This window comes from Denticeps clupeoides, chromosome 19 (genome assembly GCF_900700375.1).
Source record: "Denticeps clupeoides chromosome 19, fDenClu1.1, whole genome shotgun sequence".
NCBI lineage: Eukaryota > Metazoa > Chordata > Actinopteri > Clupeiformes > Denticipitidae > Denticeps > Denticeps clupeoides.
Window position 1 is genome coordinate 6929767 of NC_041725.1, and position 22224 is coordinate 6951990.

Consider the following 22224-nt stretch of genomic DNA (forward strand, 5'->3'; position numbering starts at 1 on the left):
TGCCTTCAGCCCGTGACCAATTCAAATCCAAACAAATGTGTGTATAACAGCTCTCTGTATTGTATGGGGAAGCTCTCCCTGACGTGTGGCCTAGAGGCGTCGTGACTCAAGATCAGCACTGTGTTCTCCTTTAGGGAAATGAAAAAGGTCTATCCTCCTCCCGTTCCATCCTTCACTACCAGTTGGTAATTTGTTTAACCTCGGAAGACACAACAGATCGTTTAAATGCAGTCAAGCCACTAGACGTGATGGCCACTAAAGCGTTCTCTTTATCTTCCTCCCCTCTGTGTCACAATGTAGTTGTGTTGCTCTCTCCATTAATACTTTCAACTTTGAACTACGAAAATGTACTGCACGTTAGTGGGGAATTGTTGCACTGCAATACATCCACATTTTGCATAATTAAGAAGCTCTTATAACAAAATGACTGCTAAAATTTGGTGTTTAATATGTAATAAGCTGTTTAAAGTGTGGGGGTTCTAGTATAATCACAGCCAATTATATGTAACTTAATGCCTTTTTTTAACCCTAATTAAACCCTAAAATACAGTATAGAATACAGTATGTGTGTCAGACACTCACAATAGGGATGTGTGTTGCCACTGATTTATTTTTCATTCTGATTCCAAGTTAAATTCAGGTTGGTATTGGCGATATAAATCCGATACTGATCCAATTTTTTTTTATACTAAATGTGATTGACTTTCCAAACTAAAAAGTGTGTGCACCATGAGATTTTCCAGGGGTGGTGGTTCAGTTGGTGTTTGTCTTGAGTACTGAGCTGCTGGGGGGCGGGGTTGGTGCCGCACCTTTCTGTGACGTCACTGAGTCACACTGATGCGTGAAGAGCAGTATTCCTACCGGCATGTTTACTTTCAGTTGGAACGTGGTACAGGAATAGAAGAGTGAAAATATCGATACCATTGTGCTAGTATCGATCCAATACTGATACCAACTTGATGTCGATAGCATTGATATTTACATTTACATTTACAGCATTTATCAGACGCCCTTATCCAGAGCGACTTACAATCAGTAGTTACAGGGACAGTCCCCCCTGGAGCAACTTAAGGTTAAGTGTCTTGCTCAGGGACACAATGGTAGTAAGTGGTATTTGAACCCGGGTCTTCTGGTTCACAGGCAAGTGTCTTACCCACTAGGCTACTACCATATTTAGGAACGATCTGCACGTCCCTAATTCACAATACACATATGTGGCATGACTGATAGCTCAGTTAGGTGAATGTCAGTCTGAAGATCTAAAGTGTCTCCAGGGGGGCCTGTCCCTGTAGCTACTGATTGCAAGGCGCCGTCTGATAAGTACCATAAATATTAATGCATTTACTAATGCAATTTCTTTTTTTCAATATAAAAAGGTTGTGCTACACATTAACAAGTCAAGCTTTTCTTGTCAACATAATTTTTTTTATGCTTTAGAATTTTTGTTTGTAAGAAACATACTCTTGGGATGTCCACTTCAATTTGAATGCAGTATACAGAGACCCATTGTTTTTGTCTAAGTAGAGATAATCCACCATTGTCATGTTTAATTTTTGTAATAAGTGCAAAGAACAAATAATTGCAACTTTGCCGAAACCTCTGCTTCTCTGTTTTGTTTTGTTTTTCTTGGAAGCTTATGAAAATTCCATTTATGTCTCTGCCAAACATAATGTTTCATTATCCTCCCATGCAATGCCCATCGGAGCACAATAATGAAAAGACACATACTCCTGTTATTGTAAAACCTGTTATTACATTTCAAGTCCCGAAACACACTGGCACAAAGTAAAGGTGAGAGCTGACATTTCTTTAAAAATGGAATTTTGCAGGGAAATTTGAATAGCTGTCAATATAATACTTTTTTATTAAAAGAATATTATATTAGAATAATCAGAGACTGCAGCAGGCGCTGCAAGCTATTTAAAAGTGGTGGGGCTCTGGGAAGGGGAGTAAAATTCCCCTTGAACTGATCATAGCTAATTATATTATTATATATATCAGCTAATTATACATAACTTCTTGCTTTTCTACATTTTCTTTATACCTACACCAGGCAAATAAAACCATGTAATACCTGTTAAAACAACAAAATGGAAGAACCCCATGGCCTTAATTTCCAACAAAATATCATTCCAAATAAATGTGACTCCCATGTGACTTCAGTGTAGAGTAACAGCAGGCAGTACTGGCATTGTTGGAAAAGAATTTGGCTGCTTTCAAATTTCATATACCTGTTCATATATCTGCCTCTCTGTATGACTTTGTGGGCCAAAGTAAAACTTGACGGAGCGAATGCGTAAAAAGAGGGCAGGTTCCTGTCAGTAATTGCATAGTTGACTGCGCTCTCCCTCTCTCACCGCCTCCCCTCTCTTTCTCTCTCGCCTCCTGCGTTCGCTCTTCCCCTGCTGTCTCGGAGCCAGTAGATTTATTTGGCTTTATCAGCCCGCCGCCACCGACTGCAGACACTCTTTTCCCACCTGCAGGAGAGGAGAATGAGCGACGGGCATAGTTATCTATCACAACCTTATTTAATTTAGGACCCTCCCCCCGTTCTCATTTGGAACGTCCATTTCTTTTTTTATTACGGGCTAAAGACATATAATTATACAGCCTGCACAGTCTGTTAGAGCTGCGGGAAGAAGACTTTCAAAGGGGCTTCATTGTGTGTCCACAGAGCTGTGCAGGACTGTCCACATGTGTACTGTCCAGTGCTGCCATGACCAACCTTGGTAATCTTGCCTTCTGCAGCCGGTTTATGTTTACACTTGTTCAACTCATTACATATTTGATTATTACTCAAATTTAGAAAGAATGCTGTTTAAAGACAAATTCTCTGCATGAAGACCATTGCCTAAAGAATCAATGGCTTGATTTGCTGTGCATGTTTTAAAAATAGGAGCCATTTGCAGGTTCATGCTGAATCAAGATTGCAGCACTGAGAATATACTGTACATGTCTGTATGAGAGCACATAGCAATCATTAGAGTGACCCAGCAATAAAGTTGGCATGAATATGTGAGTTTCATTTATTTAATTTTTTTTCAATTGTGAATAATGAGAACAAACAGTATTGCAGAATTTAACATCAGCCATGTCCTAATGTTCATTGTATTGTGTGCCTCAGAGATGCTTGTCCTGAACTTGAAATTGAACTACTTGTGCTGCAGGTTTGCTGTCAGTGCGAGGAAATGCAACGGAAATTCTTGTTCTGAGGTCAGGTGTCCCTCCAATACTGCTCACGGGGTTAAAGCTACCCAAACAGCTTAGCGGGTGCCCACGCAGGTTGTGGTAGCAGGAGCAGATGTTTCACCCAGAGGTTAGAAAACAATACACACAAACACAAGCCATGCCTACATCTTTTATTGTACATGTGTGGTTGGAGGGAGGTATGGGGCAACTTTGAACTTTTCTGTCATTTTGTTTGTGCTTTGTAGTCTGTCTTTGAGCCCCTAAGACAGGCCACCACTCTCTTAGGGGCAGTGGTGGCCTAGCGGTTAAGGAAGCGGCCCCATAATCAGAAGGTTGCCGGTTTGAATCTGCCATGGTGCCACTGAGCAAAGTACCGTCCCCACACACTGCTCCCCGGGCGCCTGTCATGGCTGCCCACTGCTCACCAAGGGTGATGGTTAAAAGCAGAGGACACATTTTGTTGTGTCACCGTGTGCTGTGCTATATATGACAATCACTTTCACTTGCTTTAATTTTATATTTTTGCTGGTACTTTTGGAAACCTTACCCAATAAAAACTTTGCACTGAAGTGCCACCTTCGGCGTGGTCATTCTTCTCTCGCATCACACTCAGGACCAATGTGGCATCAGGAATGCAGGACAGAAGAGTCTTGCTGAACTACGTCTAGCAACAGTAGATGGGTACCGGTGTTTGTGCCGGTGTTACCCATATGAAACCTGTGTGTCTTGGGGTTAGGTGGGAGGGACGTTCTCACGGCTGTGTCACTTTGTTATGAAAGGTGTCTGCCAGTTTAAAGGCACCTGCACTCTTGACCCCAGGCTTGCACCAGGCAGCCCCATTGCTGTTTGTGTCTGTTAATATTTCACAGTGTTTACAGAAGGTGAAGGTGTGTCCTCCCCACCTTCACATCCCTTCATCTCCGGCCCAGTCATCACCTGTTTCCAGGGCAACTCCATGGTTAAAATCTTTCAACTCAAATCTTTCAAATCAGGCAAATTTCCATGTCAGCAGGGAAACTCCGTCTCGGTATCGGGGACATCAGATAAGAGGCATTCTATCTGCCCGTCCACACCTTGCGAAAATCCTTGAATTTTTGCTGGTTAGGGGCCTTTGTTGATCTCATTAGCTGCTTGACTCCTGCACCCCGCCTGCCCCTCCATTACGGCTCTGAAGGAGTCATGGTTCACACGCTCTGCGTGACAACAGCTACAGAGCTGAGGCTGTTACCTCATCACCTGAGCAAGCAGCGTGTTAACTGAAATGCGCGGATTCTGGCGGCTTTCAAGGAATCAGTGAGTTCATCGTCTGTTCATGCTACAAGATGGACAGGCACATAAACAGGTGGAATGATCATTCTGTACTAATATGATTTAATACGCGGCATTATTTATGTCTCCTAGCTCGTGAGGTCCCCGGCTGTGATCACAAACTCACCTGTCCCATTTGCATGCATCATGGGGAAAAAACAGTCAAAAGGTTTATTTTTACAAAACTGATAAACTCAATAGCAATACACTTCCAGCCTTATGCACCTGATCTTTGCACATCCCTGCACATCTTGCACATGTTTGTCTCGTCTTGTGTGTCCTGTTTGAAATATCCAACATATCCACTTACAAGCATCCTACATGATGTTGTCCAGTTATGTCCTGTTCAACCTGTTAATTGAACAGAAAACTTTTACTTTTCTCCTAAATAGATAACCTGTATAGTATTTAAGTTTTAGTTAGTATAGTTTAGTGTGTATATACAAATATATTTTCTTTTATGATTGCACTATGGGGGGATCTGTGTGAAACATTATTTCAATATACGGTATACTGTGTATACTGCTGTACTGACAATATACCAATCTTGAATCGTGAATTTGCACGATATAGGGTGGTAGTAGCCCTTATTCCTGAGTGTCTCCAGGGGGACTGTCCCTGTAACTGCTCATTGTAAATCTCACTGGATAAGGACGTCTGATAAACGCTGTAAACGTAAATGTAATCGTAGGACAGCTGGCATGAAGAAGAGCTTTTTATTCTGGCAGGAGGTCCTGTGATAGGTGGTAACCATACAGTGGTAACCCAACGTACATGCACCAGCCCAATGCTGTGCGAATGCTCACAGAAAACCTAGAAAACCAGTATATAACAAAAGAAATGGAGAAGTTGTAGACATGAGTTAGAGTGAGTGTGAGTGTGATCTTCCTCAGAAGGAACTGGGCCTGGTCTGAGCAGCTGGCCCTGACAGTCATCTATGAGGAAGCTTGAGTCTGTCCCAGCGATCTACAGGCCCAAGGCAGGAACAACCACTGAACTGAGCCACTGAACTGCACAGATTGTGGTCATTTTTTAGTTTGCACATAATGTTTCACATTGGATGTGTTTTGGATTAACTAGTTCTTGAATTATAGAGTTATAGAATATGGACACTGGGTGCAGGGCAGAGGACTTGTTTGGGATGGGATGCCAATCTACTGCAGAGTACACACACACACAGACACACACACATCAGTCGTTCCCACACTTATACCTTGAACATTTAGAGCCACCTAGCATGCCCCTGGACAGTGGGAGGAAACATGGGAGGAGCATGTAACCACCAAACCACAGTGTGGTTCCATGTTCATTAGTCATGAAATGTAAATCACACAACAGCAGGGTGATGTGTGTTTTGGGACATTTTTTTTTACTTTGCACATGTTACATATAGACATTCATTGTTTTAAATCACCCAGAACGACAAAGTATATTTAGTATATTTACATTTGCAGCATTTACCAGCATTTACCCTCATTAAGAGTGACTTACAGTCAGCAGCGACAGGGACAGTTCCCCTGGAGACACTCAGGGTTAAACATTTTACGCATTTTTATTTGTGTTTTGTTTTTATTAAAATTTAGTTTTTATTAAAATGTTCTGCACAGGAAAATAGCACCTAAATTTTGTTGTACAATGACAATAAAGATAAAAAATAAGTGTTCTTTTATTTATTACTAAGTGTTTTGCATAGCAATGCAATTAATCACAGAAACGCATGTGTTTAATTGTGATTAAAATGTTTAATCGTTGCCCATCACTAATTCTGAGTGGTGAAAATAATTATGCACCAACAAAAAGGGTAGTCTATTTCTCTTCTTCAATAAATAAATTACAAGCAAGCTGCACTTGTTTTTATATACACTACCAGTCATTTATGGGAAGTGATTGTCATTGTGATGCACAGCAGCACAGCATTGTGCACACAGTGAAATGTGTCCTCTGATTTTAACCCATCACACTAATGGCTGCTTTTGATGACAATAGTGACCAAAGCCACAGAGTATATGCGTCTATACTTTTGACTGGTAGTGTACATCAAATACAGAGCGACATATTAAAATGCTCTTGGAACTTAATGTCAACCGGAAAGAAGAAAAAAAGCATCCTTGGACGGAGGTCATAGCAATGCAGGATTAATTTTTTTTTTTTTTTAGTTTGTTTGCTATTTGCCGCCCCACTCGCTTGCTTCTTCTTTTATTTATTCACTAAATCAGTTCTCGGAGCAGCTCATTTACTCGTTTAGCTGCTTGCGCGGATCCAGAGAACAGCAGGTGCGCTCCGTGTGCACGGCAGCTGAGACGTGATCCAATTTTGTCTCTTGCTGTAAATTCTCCCAGCAGCCACCGAACTCGTCCCCGTCCAGCTAGTGCTGACTCCATGCAGAAAATTCAGAGTGGAGGCCTGGGTCCGTGTTTTTCAGGGTTCTGCTGCCGTTTCATCTCTTCCTTTACAGCACTGCCTGTAAATAGGAGTTTGTGGACATTTCACCATTTGAAATCTGTCCACATTGCACATGCATCTCAGAATAATCAATCACTATTTGTCTCATAAGTGTCAGTCGTGACCTTCATCATGTCTCCTTGGATTCTGATTGTATGTATGTGTGTGTGTGTTTGCATTACGAATCTTCAGTGCCTGACACTCCTGTCAGTGGCTGATATTTGATATCGTGTGAAATTGGAATAGGGGCCTTTTCAGACTTCGAAAAGCTCGGTTTTCAGCATAATGGCTTGATTTCTAGATTAAGAGATCCAAAGATGATAGAGCGGGTCGGATGTGACGTACACATTGCCCCTGGACTGTGGCATATTTAGTATATCTGTAGCATATCTGGTTAAACAGTGGACCCGACCTAGGTTCTCCATACTTCTTGAGCTCTGATTCTCTGATCATGAAGGGTACTTCAAAAGGCTATTTAATTAGCTCTAAAACATTGTTTTAACATATGATGTTAGAATTTTTCAGTATAAAATAAATTTTTAAGCTTACCACATAGTTTCAATTGCGAAATTTTAAATACAGCAAGTACAGCACACGGTGACACAACTAAATGTGTCACCTTTGGTGAACAGTGGGCAGCCATGACAGGCGCCCATACGGGTCAACTTCCTTACCAGCTAAGCCACCACTGCCCATACAGTACAGGGCAAAAGTTTGGACACACCATGTGTTTTCTTTATTTTCATGACCATTTACGTTGGTAGATTCTCACTGAAGGCATAAAAACTATGAATGAACACATGTGGAGTTATGTACTTAACAAAAAAAAGGTGAAATAACATGTTTTATATTCTAGTTTCTTCAAAATAGCCACCATTTACTCTGATTACTGCTTTGCACTCTTGGCATTCTCTCGATGAGCTTCAAGAGGTCGTCACCTGAAATGGTTTTCCAACAGTTCCCAGAGGTGTTTAGCACTTGTTGGCCCCTTTGCCTTCACTCTGCGGTCCAGCTCACCCCAAACCATCTCGATTGGGTTCAGGTCCGGTGACTGTGGAGGTCAGGGCTCCACTTTTTTTTAAGTATTAACTCCACATGTGTTCATTCATAGTTTTGGTGTCTTCAGTGAGAATCTACCAACGTAAATGGTCATGAAAATAAAGAAAACACATTGAATGGGAAAGTGTGTCCAAACCTTTGTCCTGTACTGTATGTGCAATACAATCTGGGTCAGTCAACCGCTACAGATGATAGTGAAAATATCGATGCAACGCCACATCACCGGCATTTTGATGGATACAAGCTGCCTTGTGTGCCTTTTTAACCTGGGATAAATAAGTGAATAAAATGTATGCAAGCCTGTAAGCATCTACTCCTTTACAGTAAATTCACTGATTCATTATGATTCAAACTGAGTTACTTCATTCTTTTACAACCTAAAAAGCTGATCGTCTGCGTATTTGTTAAGCTGCTTTACACAAGGCATCTCTACTGTCTACTTCTTTTAAAAAGTGTCAGACAGACGTCCTGTTGTGTGTAGGGAATCTCTAATAGATACATCCAGTGGTGTTTTCCTGCTCTCCCAGGCCTGGGGGTCAACTTCTGCACGTCTCCTGTCAGAGTCCGAGAGGGATCGAGACATTTTTCAGCTGCTGATGCAACCCTTTCTTTCTAAATGCTTCAGACAGAGAAAAAAAATCCTACAAAAAGGTTTCTCTTTATTTCCTTGCTTTTGCCTTATTATCTCTCCTTTTTCTCTCATCCCTGTGCCAGTGAAAGGCCCGTGGTGATTTCAGACCTTCGGGCTGATGGTTCCGTCAGCGGAGCATGGGGTTGATTGGCAGCGGTGTAAGACCAGGTAGATTCAGGTTGATTCTAACATCATTTCAGCGAGATAAGTCGTCCCAGGCAACTGACATTTTCTTTTGCTCTCCCCTCTTTGCTCTCGTCCTCCCTGGGGCAGTAGCAGGGGAGTGGGAAAATGTTTTTAAAAACTCGACTCAAGACCGCTGCCAGCTCTCCGTGGCCTGGTGTAGCTTTGCTGTTGCAAACAGTCAAGAAGTCACAGCCAGTTCTCGTCATGCATTTCAAAGTGAAACTTTTTTCGGGGAAAGAGGTACAAACCACCGAGCTGAACGCAGTTCAACGTGGGTCGCATACAAATGTAGGTAAGAAAGGTGAAGACCATGTACGTGACACTGTTTCAGTCCACTTATTAAAGCTCAAATTACATGAATTTCTTTTTTTGCCTTTTTATAATAACGTATCTGAAGACTCTTTCTGAAATTCAGACGTGGTGCAGAATTACAGACAGTTTTAGCTGGCTGTACCATTCACTAACCACAATGTCTGGAACAGACAGGAAGTTGCGTCGGCCTTTTTCCAGAGAAAAAAATATTGAACCCACTGGTTCTTCAGGGTCTGCGTGACGGGACTGAAAAAAAATGCATTTGTGCTCATTTTCACATCCAATCACAGAGCAACACGTTTTCAAGCCGTGACGGTCTGTGGAGATACTTTTTTACAGGAGAAAGGGGAGGTAGCCGACATAAGGGGACAAATTCCAGAGCCGACCGCCTGAGCTGCCGTTCTTTATACGTATTGCCATTTCTTGCCACTAGACAGGCTAGGGGAACTCGTATTAATGTTAAAGTGTCATGGCACCTTTAAAGACAAAGTGAAGAAGCTGTCGAATTTCCACCACCATGCTTGTTACTTTTGAAGTTCTTCCCTGTAATTCAGGTATGTATTCTGGTGTTCTGTGTAGGCTTTGCTCAAAAAGTTCTTTTTGAACACCAACACCCAGACTTATGTTGCGGGCTAAGTTGCAAGGTGGCACCTCTGTGGATCAAACTTGCCTTTTCTAGCATGTCCCACAAATGCTTGGTCGGACTAAGATCTGGATGATTTGGAGGCCAAGCCATTCTTGAAGCATGTGTGTGTTGTGGCAGGGCTATTTATCCTGCTGAAAGAACACACTGCCATCAGGGAATGTCATTTTTTGTACTTGCTCAGGACGTTTAGGTGATGCCACTGTTGGTAGATCCTGATCACTGCAGACCAGGAAAGTCCCACAACAGCTGCATTTTTTGAAGATGGTATTTGGTCCTTGTTAAAATCTATTTGAGTGTAATGTGTATAATGTGAGGCTTTTGTCTATAATGTCAGGAATTGTCAGTGGGTATGTGGGTGTGTGTGTGTGTGTGTGCCAGTGTCCCCGGATGTGCTCCGGCTGCCATGACCCTGAGTAACAGGTCATTGGAGCATGTATGGGAAGTTAGTGAGCGACAGAGTTTGTAATGTTGCACGGAGTACCTGCTTCAGATCTCACTGTCATCTCCCAACATCCCATAATCCAGCCTACATCTCAAAGCAATATTTTGAGAACTCTGATTTGCCCTAATCACTGCTGAGTGTGTGCCAGGGAGGTGGTGTCTAAGCGTTACGTGTCTCGTAAGCATGGCTCACAGCATGCAGACCACAAGGACGTCATCCTTTTTCATGCCATTATTCATTCATTTTATTTCACAAAGCCTTTGTGTTTGCAAACAATAATAAACCAGTGTTGCTCTAGACAAGACTGTCTAACACTATGAATGAATAAATGAATGAGTGAATGAATGAATGCGATTATTTGTCTTACATATCTATCAATTATTCATGTGAATATAATGCATACTCCATGCACCTTCACTAGGTGCCTAGGCCTAATGACCTGTGCATGCGATCATCTCTGCTCATGTTCTATGCACAAGTGCCCAGTGCATGCTGTATTGGTTCAGCTGCGTAAGAGTGTGTGTGTGTGTGTGTGTGTGTGTGTGTGTGTGTGTGTGTGTGTGTGTGTGTGTGTGTGTGTGTGTGTGAGCGAGAGAGAGAGAGAGAGAGAGAGAGACCACAGCTCCGTCATCCGCCGCGGGAAGAGCGACTTTACACCCGAGCGCCGGGGAGACGGGCGGTCTTGAACTCGGTCTATTTTTGCACCGCGCCTCTGGAGCCCCGGGCCGGGGTGGGGGGGGCTGGGCACCGCGAGCCGAGCGATGAAGTGTCCACCGGCTTCCCGTCCCTCTCGCGGCTAGCATCCTCCTCTCCTGCACACGCATCCATACATCTCCGCCCTGCGCGCCGCGCTCCTCCAACACCGACTTGAAGATGTCTTGAGAGGAAGACCTCTCGACGGAGAAGATGACCGTAAGTAGGCAGAAAACGGGGTTTTTTTTCCCTAGAAATGTATGTTTGGGTAGCGACATGCTGTATTGTTTTTGGAAACCGTCCACTTTTTTACAGCATTATGTCATGTCTTCCATAAGTGGGTGTTATGTTGACTGGCTGCAGTTTACAGGAATTACAGCCAGGCAGCTTTCTCTCTCTCTCTAATATATATGTGTGTGTGTGTGTGTGTGTGTATATATATATATATATATAGAGAGAGAGAGAGAGAGAGAGAGTAATGTGTATATATAGTAAGAGTCATTTGCCAGAGGCTGTGCACGGGTGGAATTATTTTGGTCACTGTCGCTGTTGCCGGGTGGAGATTAGGTTCCTTTCCATGACTTTTTTTTTTTTTTAGAACATTACATCATTTGAGTACGAATGACTTTGCGATCTGCGCTCGTGTTTGTTAAAGGAGCATCTTAAAGGCAACTTCGCGGCGTGTGGATGTGCGTGGGGTGGGAGGGGCGTGGTCTTTTCCTGGCCGACGCCGTCTCGTGCTCTGGGTGTTCGTCAAAGTAGCTCGCTGTCGTGGCCCTTTTGGAAAGATGGTTTAAATGAAATAAAAGCGCCCACTCCTCCCTGCGCGTCTCGCTGTGTGTGTGTGTGTGTGTGTGTGTTGTCTACAGCTGTCAGGGTACGCTCCACACGCGTACTGGCTGTAGGTTAATCCGCGAGGATCAACTCAAAGCGGCTCCGTCGCGTCCTGAACCACTTTTAGTAATTACGCGCCCTGTGCGGGAATAACGCGTCAACGCGTCAACGCGCCGAGCGCGCCGGAGACGCGCAGGGCGCGGGGTCTCTGCGCCGCGAAAACGCCGGTCTTCCGTGTCGGGCGCAGTTCATGGAAGTGCGATTTTGATGAGCGAGTCGGTAAGACGCCGCGTCGTTTCTGAATAATGTCACAAGCCTAATTGGAACTCGGCGGGGCCGTGGCGCGCAGTGACGCGCCGCGCTGTCGCCGTGGCACTTTTAAAAGCTCTCCGCCCCCTATTCAGAGTGGCTTTATGTGTTGTAAATACGGGCTGCGAACCAAAAACCCTCAAACTCCTCCGACCTGAGCTGGAACCTGGAAACGAGAGCCATTCAAATGAACGTATTAGCGCTGAAATCTCGCGAGAACCGCCGCGGTTTTATTTTCCGGCTTTTCCGACCAGAAATAGCCTCAGACTTTTTGTTGTTGTTGTTTACCCTCTCCACCTGAATTTAGACATTATTTCCACTGTTTGGACGAAAAATAATTCCGGTTAGTTGCACATGAACGGATGACGCGCGACGTTTGTGTGACGTCCGCCCTCTTCGCCGGTGACTTTATTTACCATATGATGCTGTAAGGAGTTTTCATCTTCGGCCATGCCCAGTTACAGTCTGAGTGATAAATGTGCGTTTATTAAGACGTTTTTTCCTGCCAGGAACTGACTGACAGGATGTCATATTAAATGTATGACCGTGTCATTACCATTAGATTAAGAGTCCTGTAGCTAAAGGCCTGTTGTATTTATTGTGTGACAAAAATGAACATTTCTACCGTCCCAGAAAATTGTACTCCCCAGTGAGGTCGGAAGAGGAAGGCGTATTTATTCTCCCCGCTCGTGTAGGCTGTGGCCGTTGGGAAGCTGTGAAGGTGTCGTGGAGCACACTGGGTCCTGTGCCAAGAAATCAGGCAGGAAGGAAGTCCCAGTGGCAGGAAGTGCGATTGTGGTTTTGGTCTGAAACCGCAGTGTTGTGTTGTGAACAATATCTGTGTGCACGCTTCCTCAAATCCGGCGTTCTGCAAGTGCCGATTTGTTCAATCTGGCAACCTTTTGGGTTTTGTGTGTGTGTGTGGTTCTGTCTGATCCGTGTTTCTTGTCCGCTCTCTGTCTCGCAGGATTACAGGGAGGATGGTATGGACCTCGGGAGCGATGCGTCCAGTCGCTCCAGCTCCGAGTCCAATTCCAACAAGGTGACGCCATGCTCCCCCAGCCTGGACCTGACCCCCCTGGAGGACTTTGAGGAGGATGAAGACTACCAGGTCTACAAGAAGAAGGTCATTGAGGAGTGGGAGAGCGAATATGGGCAAGGAGAGTACCATGAGGGCCATGACCTGGAGCATGGCAACACCGGAAGCTTCCGGAAGCCTGTGAACAGTCGCAGTCTGGCAGAAGAGCTACAGGATGTGAAAACACCTCCGCCGCCTCTCACGGCCCACACAGCCACCTTGGCAGCCGCCGTACCAGAGGAGCTGAAGCAGAATGGCAACCTGATCCTAACCAGCGCCCACCAGGTCCTCTCTCCCAGCTCCACAGGCGGCAAGACCACACCCAAACCTGGCCAGCGGACAGCGGGCATCAACGGGACCGAGGGAGGCGGAGGCGGGTTCAGCAGCGCCTACGGGGATGAGTACGTGGACGAGAACCAGCTTCCCACCATGGACTGGGCGGCTCTGGAGAGGCACCTAGCTGGGCTGCAGTGTCGAGAGCAGGAGAACCACAACCAGAACCAGAGCCTGGGCCGGACCAACTCTACCTCTGTGAGTACTAAATGTTGAGAGTGGCAGAAGGATGATGGGGTCATGATGCAGCAGAACTATTCCACTGGATTACGCCAGTATGTCCTTCTTTGGGGGAAATGAATTCGCAACTGTGTAATATTAACAGCATGAAATAGGGGTGTCAGTATTTCACCAGAAGGGTGTCCACCATGGGAAATAAGAGAAATTCACAGCTGGTTAGAATGGTAACATCAAGGCATCTTTCACATAACATCATGATTTTGCCCTTTGGATATTGTCTTTACTAAAAACCTTTAACATAGTTCCAGTAAAACCCAGTTTATTTCTTGGAACTGACACAACGCTTATATTTGGCCATTGCTTGTGGCGCATTTGGTCATCAGACCAGAGTGGCGCCTTGTATAAAAGAGCTTGAACACCCTTCCTGTTACGGATTGTTGCTGCCAGGAAATAGAGGTTGGTGGTGTGTGTGTGTGTGTGTGTGTGTGTGTGTGTGTGTGTGTGCGTGTGGGCGTGTGGGTGCAGTGTAGCACAAGCCAGCAATTCCATGCTTCAAAATACATTCATTGCTCGAAGATGATTATTAAGCCGGAGAAATTTAGTTCACGATGAGAATTTTCACACTGAAAAACTTATACAATTCTTTAGCCTATCTTGAGGTGGCTAATTTCAGTGACTGAAACTGTGTGTGTATGTGTGTATACTGAAAGTATTCAGACCCCCTCAAATTTCTTTGTTATATTTGCTTTGCAATTTGCTAAAATCATTGCTAAAAGTATTTTTTTCTCGTTAATATACACACAACACACCATATTGACAGAAAAACACTGAATTGTTGAAATATCACATGGTCCTAAGTATTCAGACCCTTTTCTGTGACATATTTAACTCAGGTTAACTCATGTCTTCTGATCGTCCTTGAGATGGTTCTACACCTTCATTTGAGTTCAGCTGTGTTTGATTATACTGGTTGGACTTGATTATGAAAGCCACACACCCGTCTATATAAGACCTTACAGCTCACAATGCATGTCAGAGCAAACAAGGTCAAGGAACTGGATGAAGAGCTCAGAGACAGAATTGTGGCAAGGCACAGATCTGGCCAAGGTTCCAAAAAAAATCTGCTGCACTTAAGGTTCCTTAGAGCACACTGGCCTCCATAATTCTTAAATGGAAGACGTTTGGGACGACCAGAAGCCTTCCTAGAGCTGGCTGTCTGGCCAAACTGAGCTATTGGGGGAGAGCCTTGGTGAGAGAGGTAAAGAAGAACCCAAAGATCACCATGGCTGAGCTCCAGAGATGCAGTCGGGAGACGGGAGAAAGGTGTAGAAAGTCAACCATCACTGCAACCCTTCAGTAGTCAGGGCTTTACGGCAGAGTGGCGGAAGCCTCTTCTCAGTGCAAGACACTGAGTGTTTTGCAGCTGCAGGGACAGGACGACTGGTTGAAATCGAGGGAAAGAAGAATGCGGCCAAATAAAGGGATCTCCTGGCCTTAAACCTTCTCCAGAGTGCTCAGGACCTTCCAACAAAACAATGATCCTAAGCACACGAATTAAATAACGAAGGCGTGGCTTCACTACAACTCCGTGACAGTTCTTGAATGGCCCAGCCAGAGCCCTGACTTAAACCCAATTGAGCATCAAAGGAGAGATCTGAATATGGCTGTGCACCAACGTTTACCATCCAACCTGCCAGACCTGGAGAGGATCTGCAAGGAGGAACGGCAGAGGATCCCCAAATCTAGGTGTGAAAAACTTTCCCAAAAAGACTCATGGCTATTTAAGATGAAAAGGGCGCTTCTACGAAACACTAAGAAAAGGGTCTGAATACCTAGGACCATGTGATAGTTCAGTTTTTCTTTGTTAATAAAGCTGCAAAAATGTCAGCGATTCTGTGTTTTTCTGTCAATATGGGGTGCTGTGTGTACAGGAAATGTGAATATATATATATATACAGTGTGTGTGTATGTATGAATGTTTTTTTATAAATGCAAGTTCTGAAGACTGACTTTCAGCTATGCATGATCTGGCATGGGCGTGACCCCGAGTGTATTTGCTGTGATCTCTTCCAGGGCTCTTCTACACAGTTACGTCAGGATTTGTATTTAATCTGACAGACATCCATGCTGAAAGGGCTTTGTGCAGCTGAGTGAGGGAGGGTTTGACACACTGTAAGATTAGTGGCTGTTATGCCTTAATGTTGGGCTATGCTTTAAGCCTCTGTTTCTGGCTACTGCCACTAAGCTGCTGCTGCTGCGAGGACATGGAGGCCTTATGAAAGACAGATAGTGGTGAATAGGGTTTCTGTAGGTGTCCTACACATAAACGATTATGAATTATGATAACAACTTGATCACTGGAGCGGCAGGTGAAAGTAACGTGAACGTCATTTAAATTAAACACGTTAGTTTAAGATTGTTTGGATGCAGCCCTTTAATGTATGTAATTTTTTATCAATATTTTTGCAAGAGCAGGCTTGGAGAAGTGAGATTTGTTTTCTGGGACTTGGCCAGCAGATGGCGGCAGTGCAGTGTTTCTCCAATGGGGTTCTCCAACTTCTCTCTGCCAGTCATTCCTTCAGAATCACATCAGTGCTTTTAATACTGACATACCATCACAGTGTACAAATGTCAAAATAAATATGCCACTAGTTAATCAATACTATTTTTTTCAAGACTAAATTATTACTATAAGATGATCTGTAAGGTTTTTTTTATACCAGATGTGTTTATCTCCTACACATCTAATTCTTTTTTAGATACAGTTTGAAAATCAGTGTATAAGACCAGTGGTTGCTGCTGCTGAGGCATTCTGCTGTCCGCTGCTAGTTCGGACTATTATAAACTAATTCAGGCTAGTGTTGCAGAGTAATTGGCCTGTTCACTAATATGATTTAAGAGGCAAGAGTTCTCCCACAAGAGAGTGAGAGGGGGGATGACCGCCATCTCTTGTATTATTGAGGTTGCCGGGAATGGCGGCTGTTTCTGCTCTCCTTTCACTGTTTGTCCCCTTGCAAACACAGAGTTTTGGGAGTGGGAGTGATTGAAGAGCAGATGAAGTGAATGGTGGTGAATGGGCTTTAAGACTAAACCCCAGCGGAGGCTGGGGCCTTTGGCATGCTAACACTGTAGACCCCTGGCCACAATAGCTCCAGCCTTGGCCCTTTGTGCATCCAACCCCTGAGGCCTGGTTTATCTGCCTGAGAGAATGGCAGGAATGCGGGAGGAGGAGGAGGCATACTGAAAGAACGGCAACCGAACCTGTTACTTGAACACAGAACAGATTTCTGTCCCCGTCCACATAACAGTTTTGCATCCAGGAATATATATATATATATATATATGCAGTTTACTGAGAAATGCAAAAGGTGCTGAATTCCAGCCCAGTAGGTGGTGTTCTAAGTCAAAGAGATTTCTGTTTGTTGTAAACATGAACTACTGTTCTTTGTACAAAAATCACATTTCCACATTAATTGCAGGGGTAATAAAGCACACAGCGTCTGCAGAATCAGTATTTCATATGAATATGGAATTTCCAAACATGCTATGGAGACTATGACAGAGGCTGTTTTTGAAGACTCTAGCATGGTTTTATATATTTTATTATATCTTAACTATAGACTTTCTTAACTAATTATGTTTTCTGAATTAATATGTGTTGCCTTCATGACTGCTCATTGATAATTGTTAAAAATTCATTAGAAGCCAAGTGTGTGAAGAGCCTGGAATAGGAAACAGATTTGATCATGTAGAAAGTGCAGTGCTGGTTCTAAATCATTCTGGTCTGTAGGTGTCTCTTGTGTCATATCTTGAAGAAAAGTTTAACCACCATTCTTTGCTATGTCTTGACAGTAGGAGTATAAGGCATGTAGGTCAGCTCTAGGAAGAAAAAAAATATTCAAATGAGATCTTATTGTACATTAAATTCATGGCCAGGATTAATATGAAACTGTTTTTTAAGCCACCCCTAGCACTGATTGGTGGATATCAGGTTGTTCTAGATTAACTGTCAGTTATACAAAGTTTTGATTATGGCCTTTAGAATAATATTAATCTCTATACTCACACTTTACTCATTGCGAAAAACGAAATGAATACAGCTTGTTCCTAAAAGTAACAAAAACCTTTTGAAATGTAGCCATCTTTGGCAGATCACAAGTGCACAGCGTTAAATTCAGTGCCTGGAAGGTGGTCTCGGACCTACACCGTTTGTCTTTTGTAGTGGTAATGCTGATGTAACGTGGGGGTTGTTTGAGCGTTCTAAAGGTAACCTGTCTCGGAAATTCACTCATGATCCGATCCGGTGGTACATGCCCCCAGCTGTATGTGGACACCACTTTTATTGATCGGCCATTGCTATAAGTGCATCATTCCGGGACCCATGCTCTGTCACACACAGATGAGTGGGAAGTATCGAAAAAAAAAAATAATGCACAGAGCCCAAAAAAATGGATATAATTCTCTTCTCCTCGGCGGGATAAGGCCATGCGTTGGGGTTGATAAGAGCGGCTTACCACGGTAGTCTGGGCTCGGGCGTGGAGAGAGGGGAGACTGACGCAGGAATTAAGATCCCTCTCAGCAGATAAAGCCCGGAATTAGAACTGACGTCCTGGGTTTGGCTCTGTATTCGGGACGGGGAGGGGCACGCAGTGCTGGAATCGGTCGGAGACGTGGTTGTTTCCGCTCAGCGGTAGATGGGAAATCCTGCTGTCAGGTCTGAAGCGTGAAGGTCAGGGTGGGTCCCGGGAGGACGCTGCTTTACTCCGCTCTGGATGTAGCGCCATTTCTGGAAGCGATGCATTATTTACGCCGTGCTCATTAGGCACGGCTGCCGGAAAACCTCTCCAAATCCAGCTCAGAGATAATGGCAAGAGGTGGTTTAAAAAGTCTTTAATAAACCCATGCTCTGAAGCCAGCGAGCATGCAAACAATGGTGGAGGATAAAGACATTAGCATTGAATCTAGCAGAAATAATCGTCATTTAACTTAATCTTGTTTCTGTGATATTGTACGTATAAGAGGTGGTCTTTCCAAGTCCGTCATGTTGGGTGTGTTCGTGGATCCGCAGGTGTTTTTTTATGATTCAACATATTTCCTTTTCTTTTTCCGCACAGTCAACAGACCACTTCCTCCAGGATGTTAGGCTTTCCTTTCTCTGCCCAGTGTTGTGCTGTGATGTTTGGCTTTGTTACTGTATTAGTTACTGTATTAGCCAGGTCTGTCCACTCGCATGTCATTAAACAAGCACACTACATCTTCCAAAGCTATAAAATAGTCACTAAAAATGTCATATGTTTAAAGATGGCTAGAGACCATTATAACAATTATGCAAGTATAATCACTGTCAGCATAAACAAAGTAAAGTAATCATTCCAACAGGAGTAATAATGACATCACTGATGGGTTTTTTCCAGTTAACATGGGTTCAATATAAGCCGCTGTTCCTGCGTTGGTCACTCTGTGCCTTGTGTTGTTAAACGTCTGTGAACCAAGCCGGGGCCCATAGTTTGACCCATGCATTGAATGGGGCCAAATATCTCAGTAACACAAGCTTTGGTAAACTCACCCCAGCAGGTTTCCAGTCTCTGCTGACACCTCAGGCCTTCTGAGCCAGGTATTTGATAAAATATGTAACATTGACAGGGATCTACAGCACATGTGTCAAACTCTATATAGATCTGTTGTTCGGGGCTAGTGATGTGACGGGCTGGAGGTGCACTGGCTGCGGATCCCATAACGCAGTGCACCCCTACACCCTTCCATATGAATGGCGGGGCAAATATCCGATTGGCTGTGGTTCAGATATTTTTGTACTGACCTGAGCCCAGCTTTTTAATATCCCCAACCCAACATTATTTAATATGCCCAACATGTCAGCCAACATGCTTAACATGTGGTACGTGTCTTGTTTTAAGTAATTTACCTTTGTTGTGCTTCAAATAAAGAACTTTATGTTGACCAGACTGTTAACAGGTCATAGTAGCTGTAGCAGTACTGCTAGTAGTTGCTGGTTCGAATCCCGATCCGCCAAGGTGCCATTGAGGTGCCACTGAGCAAAGCACCATCCCCACACACTGCTTCCCGGGCGCCTGTCATGGCTGCCCACTAACGCCGATGGTTAAAAGCACACATTTTGTTGTGCCACTGTGTACTGTGCTTCACAATGACAATCACTTCACTTTCACTTTTTAGCCCAGTGGCCACACTCAAATCCCACTTACTGCCATTGTGTCCCTGAGCAAGACACTTAACCCTGAGTGTCTCCAAGAAGACTGTCCCTGTAAGTCGCTCTGGATAAGGGCGTCTGGTAAATGCCGTAAATGTAGTTCATCATTTACAAGTCAATATTGCCTATAAGGACAGTCATTTTTAATGAAAGGTGAACCTGTTAAACTGACGCTGTGAATTTGGTGCACATAACCTTTGTTGCACCAGTGCAACCAGTGCAAAAAGTTAGCCTAGAGCTAGAATGTTTAAATGGCGTGTACCAGATCATCTCCTTGGTCTGGCCACCCTATTCATTTTACTGAATGCCAGGTATGCTGCAGAGAATATGCAGATTTTTTTCATTTCTGTATACTGTGCATTGGTGTAATCCTGTACTGTTGGACAGTCAAGGATGGGAAATATCTTGCTTTATGTTCAGTTCTCCCAGTCTTTCCTGGCATTTGAGATGTTCACCCGCAGGCCTCGTCATAGAATGTCCTCGGTGCAGTTGGCTGTCTGCGTTTTTAAGGGCTATCGAAATGTGAGCCTTTTCTTGTGTGTGTGTCTGATACAGGAGTAAAGCAGCTGTCACTTGGGGGACAGGGGGTTGGGGTTAGCGGTCACCCATGTTTCTTCACCGGCTGAAAGGTCCAGCCTCCATCCTCTGTGACTGACGTGGGAGGCGGGTCCGTGTGGGGAGGCGCGATAACAAGGAGATCTGCAGATCCGTTACCGGTGGGCTCTCACACAAGAATAGGCCAATTACATTACACTGAGTGCAATAAGAGGTTATGTAACCCATCCATCACACACACACACACACGCTTGCACCATTGCACCCCTGCACACCCAAGCAGCGGAGCCAGGCGGCAGTGCGAGTGCAGCGTGGGAGATGTTAAGGCCCGCAGCTCAGGAATGCTAACAGACAGCGAGGAGGGCCTCAGACCAAACACATCCACACCCACTCGAACCCGCACACAAACCAGGCTCGCGGTTCCTGCCTTGGCTCGGGAAGTGATGTTGGCAGAAAAAGTTCAAGAAAACTTTTAGCCTCTCTCCTTCTTTCTGGCTTTTTGTGTTGTGTGTGTGTGTGTGTGTGCCCAACACAGTAATTACCCCTCACCGCACAGTAGGCTTCACTGAGCGCTGTGCCACGTCAAGACTGCGAGAGCGGGGGGGTCAGAGAGCGGCGTGGAGCGACGTGGAATAAAAGATTGGAGCTGACAGGAGGGGAGCAGGTACGCTGGAAAACGGGGATTATCAGAAATACACGAACGCCTCGTGCTTTTCTCGTGAGGGAATAAAAGGAAAAAGGAGCGCGGTAGTGCTCGGTGGATCTGGAGGCCGGTGTGTGCATGTGGCCAGGTCCTAAAGTTGGTTCTTGTGTCTGACTCAGCCCCCAAGGTGTGTGTGTGTGTGTGTGTGCACGCGCTCCAGCATGCCCGACCTCTCTCGCTCACACACTGTCATTAAACACACAGAAAGCTGCCCGCGCAGAGCAGGCTGGGTCCAACCCTGGCCACGCTTCCACACATTAGCGGGCTATTTCCAGCCGGCGCGCGGGGCCGGTTCATAACTCGGCCGGTCACCACGGCGGCGGATGAACGGAGGATTGGATTCTGCCGCGCAGGCGCGGTTCTTAACTCAGGTAAAGGAGCTTTTCCCCGCCCTCACCACCTCACCGTTAGTTTAGGTGTGCACGTGTGCGAGCCTGGCGTTGCTTTATATGGACTCCTCGTGGTGAATGTTTACACGTCTTGTCCACCCCACTTACTGGCGAAGAACTCATTTACTTTACTTTACTTTACTTTATTTGGCAGACGCTTTTATCCAAAGCGACTTACAATGGGAAGACACCAGCAATTCTCGTTCGACTCATATCTCATAACTCATATCTCTTCCAATCTGCCGGGCGGTTTCTAATATATTTCCAGCCTTTGGCAATCATTTTTGCCACGTTTTTATTGACTTCACTCCAAATATGACCTAGTTACATCTAGCATAGTTCTTGCGTTGGCTTTTATAAATGTTGTTGGCTCTATACTTATTATTATTTATAAAAAAAAATCATATTTTATGATTTTCTGCTTATTGTATCTTCCTGTCCATTCTATACATATAAAAAGCTGTCTTTGTGTGAAAGTGCAACAAAAATTAACAAAAATTTAATGACTCATTAATTCCTTTTACATTGGCAATTGGTTTAAAAGTGTGTGTGTGTGTGTGTGTGTGTGTGTGTGTGTGTGTGTGTGCAGATAAATGAATTCAAGCATGATTTGCTTTTACCTTTAATGGCGAGTACCAAGCTAGGAGGCAAGTCCAGTGCCAGATGCTGACCCTGAGTCAGTGGAAACTCCTTTAAACAGAGTAACAAA

At 44.4% G+C, this 22224-nt stretch overlaps 1 protein-coding gene across 5 annotated transcripts in view; it reads left to right on the plus strand.

The window, feature by feature from the left end:
• The window catches only part of schip1 (schwannomin interacting protein 1), a 217226-nt gene that overhangs the window by 169567 nt on the left and 25435 nt on the right, over positions 1-22224 (plus strand). For 2 of the 5 annotated variants that reach the window (XM_028961301.1, XM_028961302.1), the window contains one exon: positions 13019-13660. In XM_028961301.1, the coding sequence (XP_028817134.1) occupies positions 13019-13660 (642 nt within the window). Of the gene's footprint in view, positions 1-10863; positions 11128-11864; positions 12022-13018; positions 13661-21374; positions 21498-22224 lie in introns of those variants that run through there. The other 3 variants (XM_028961305.1, XM_028961304.1, XM_028961306.1) reach the window with 3 other exon arrangements.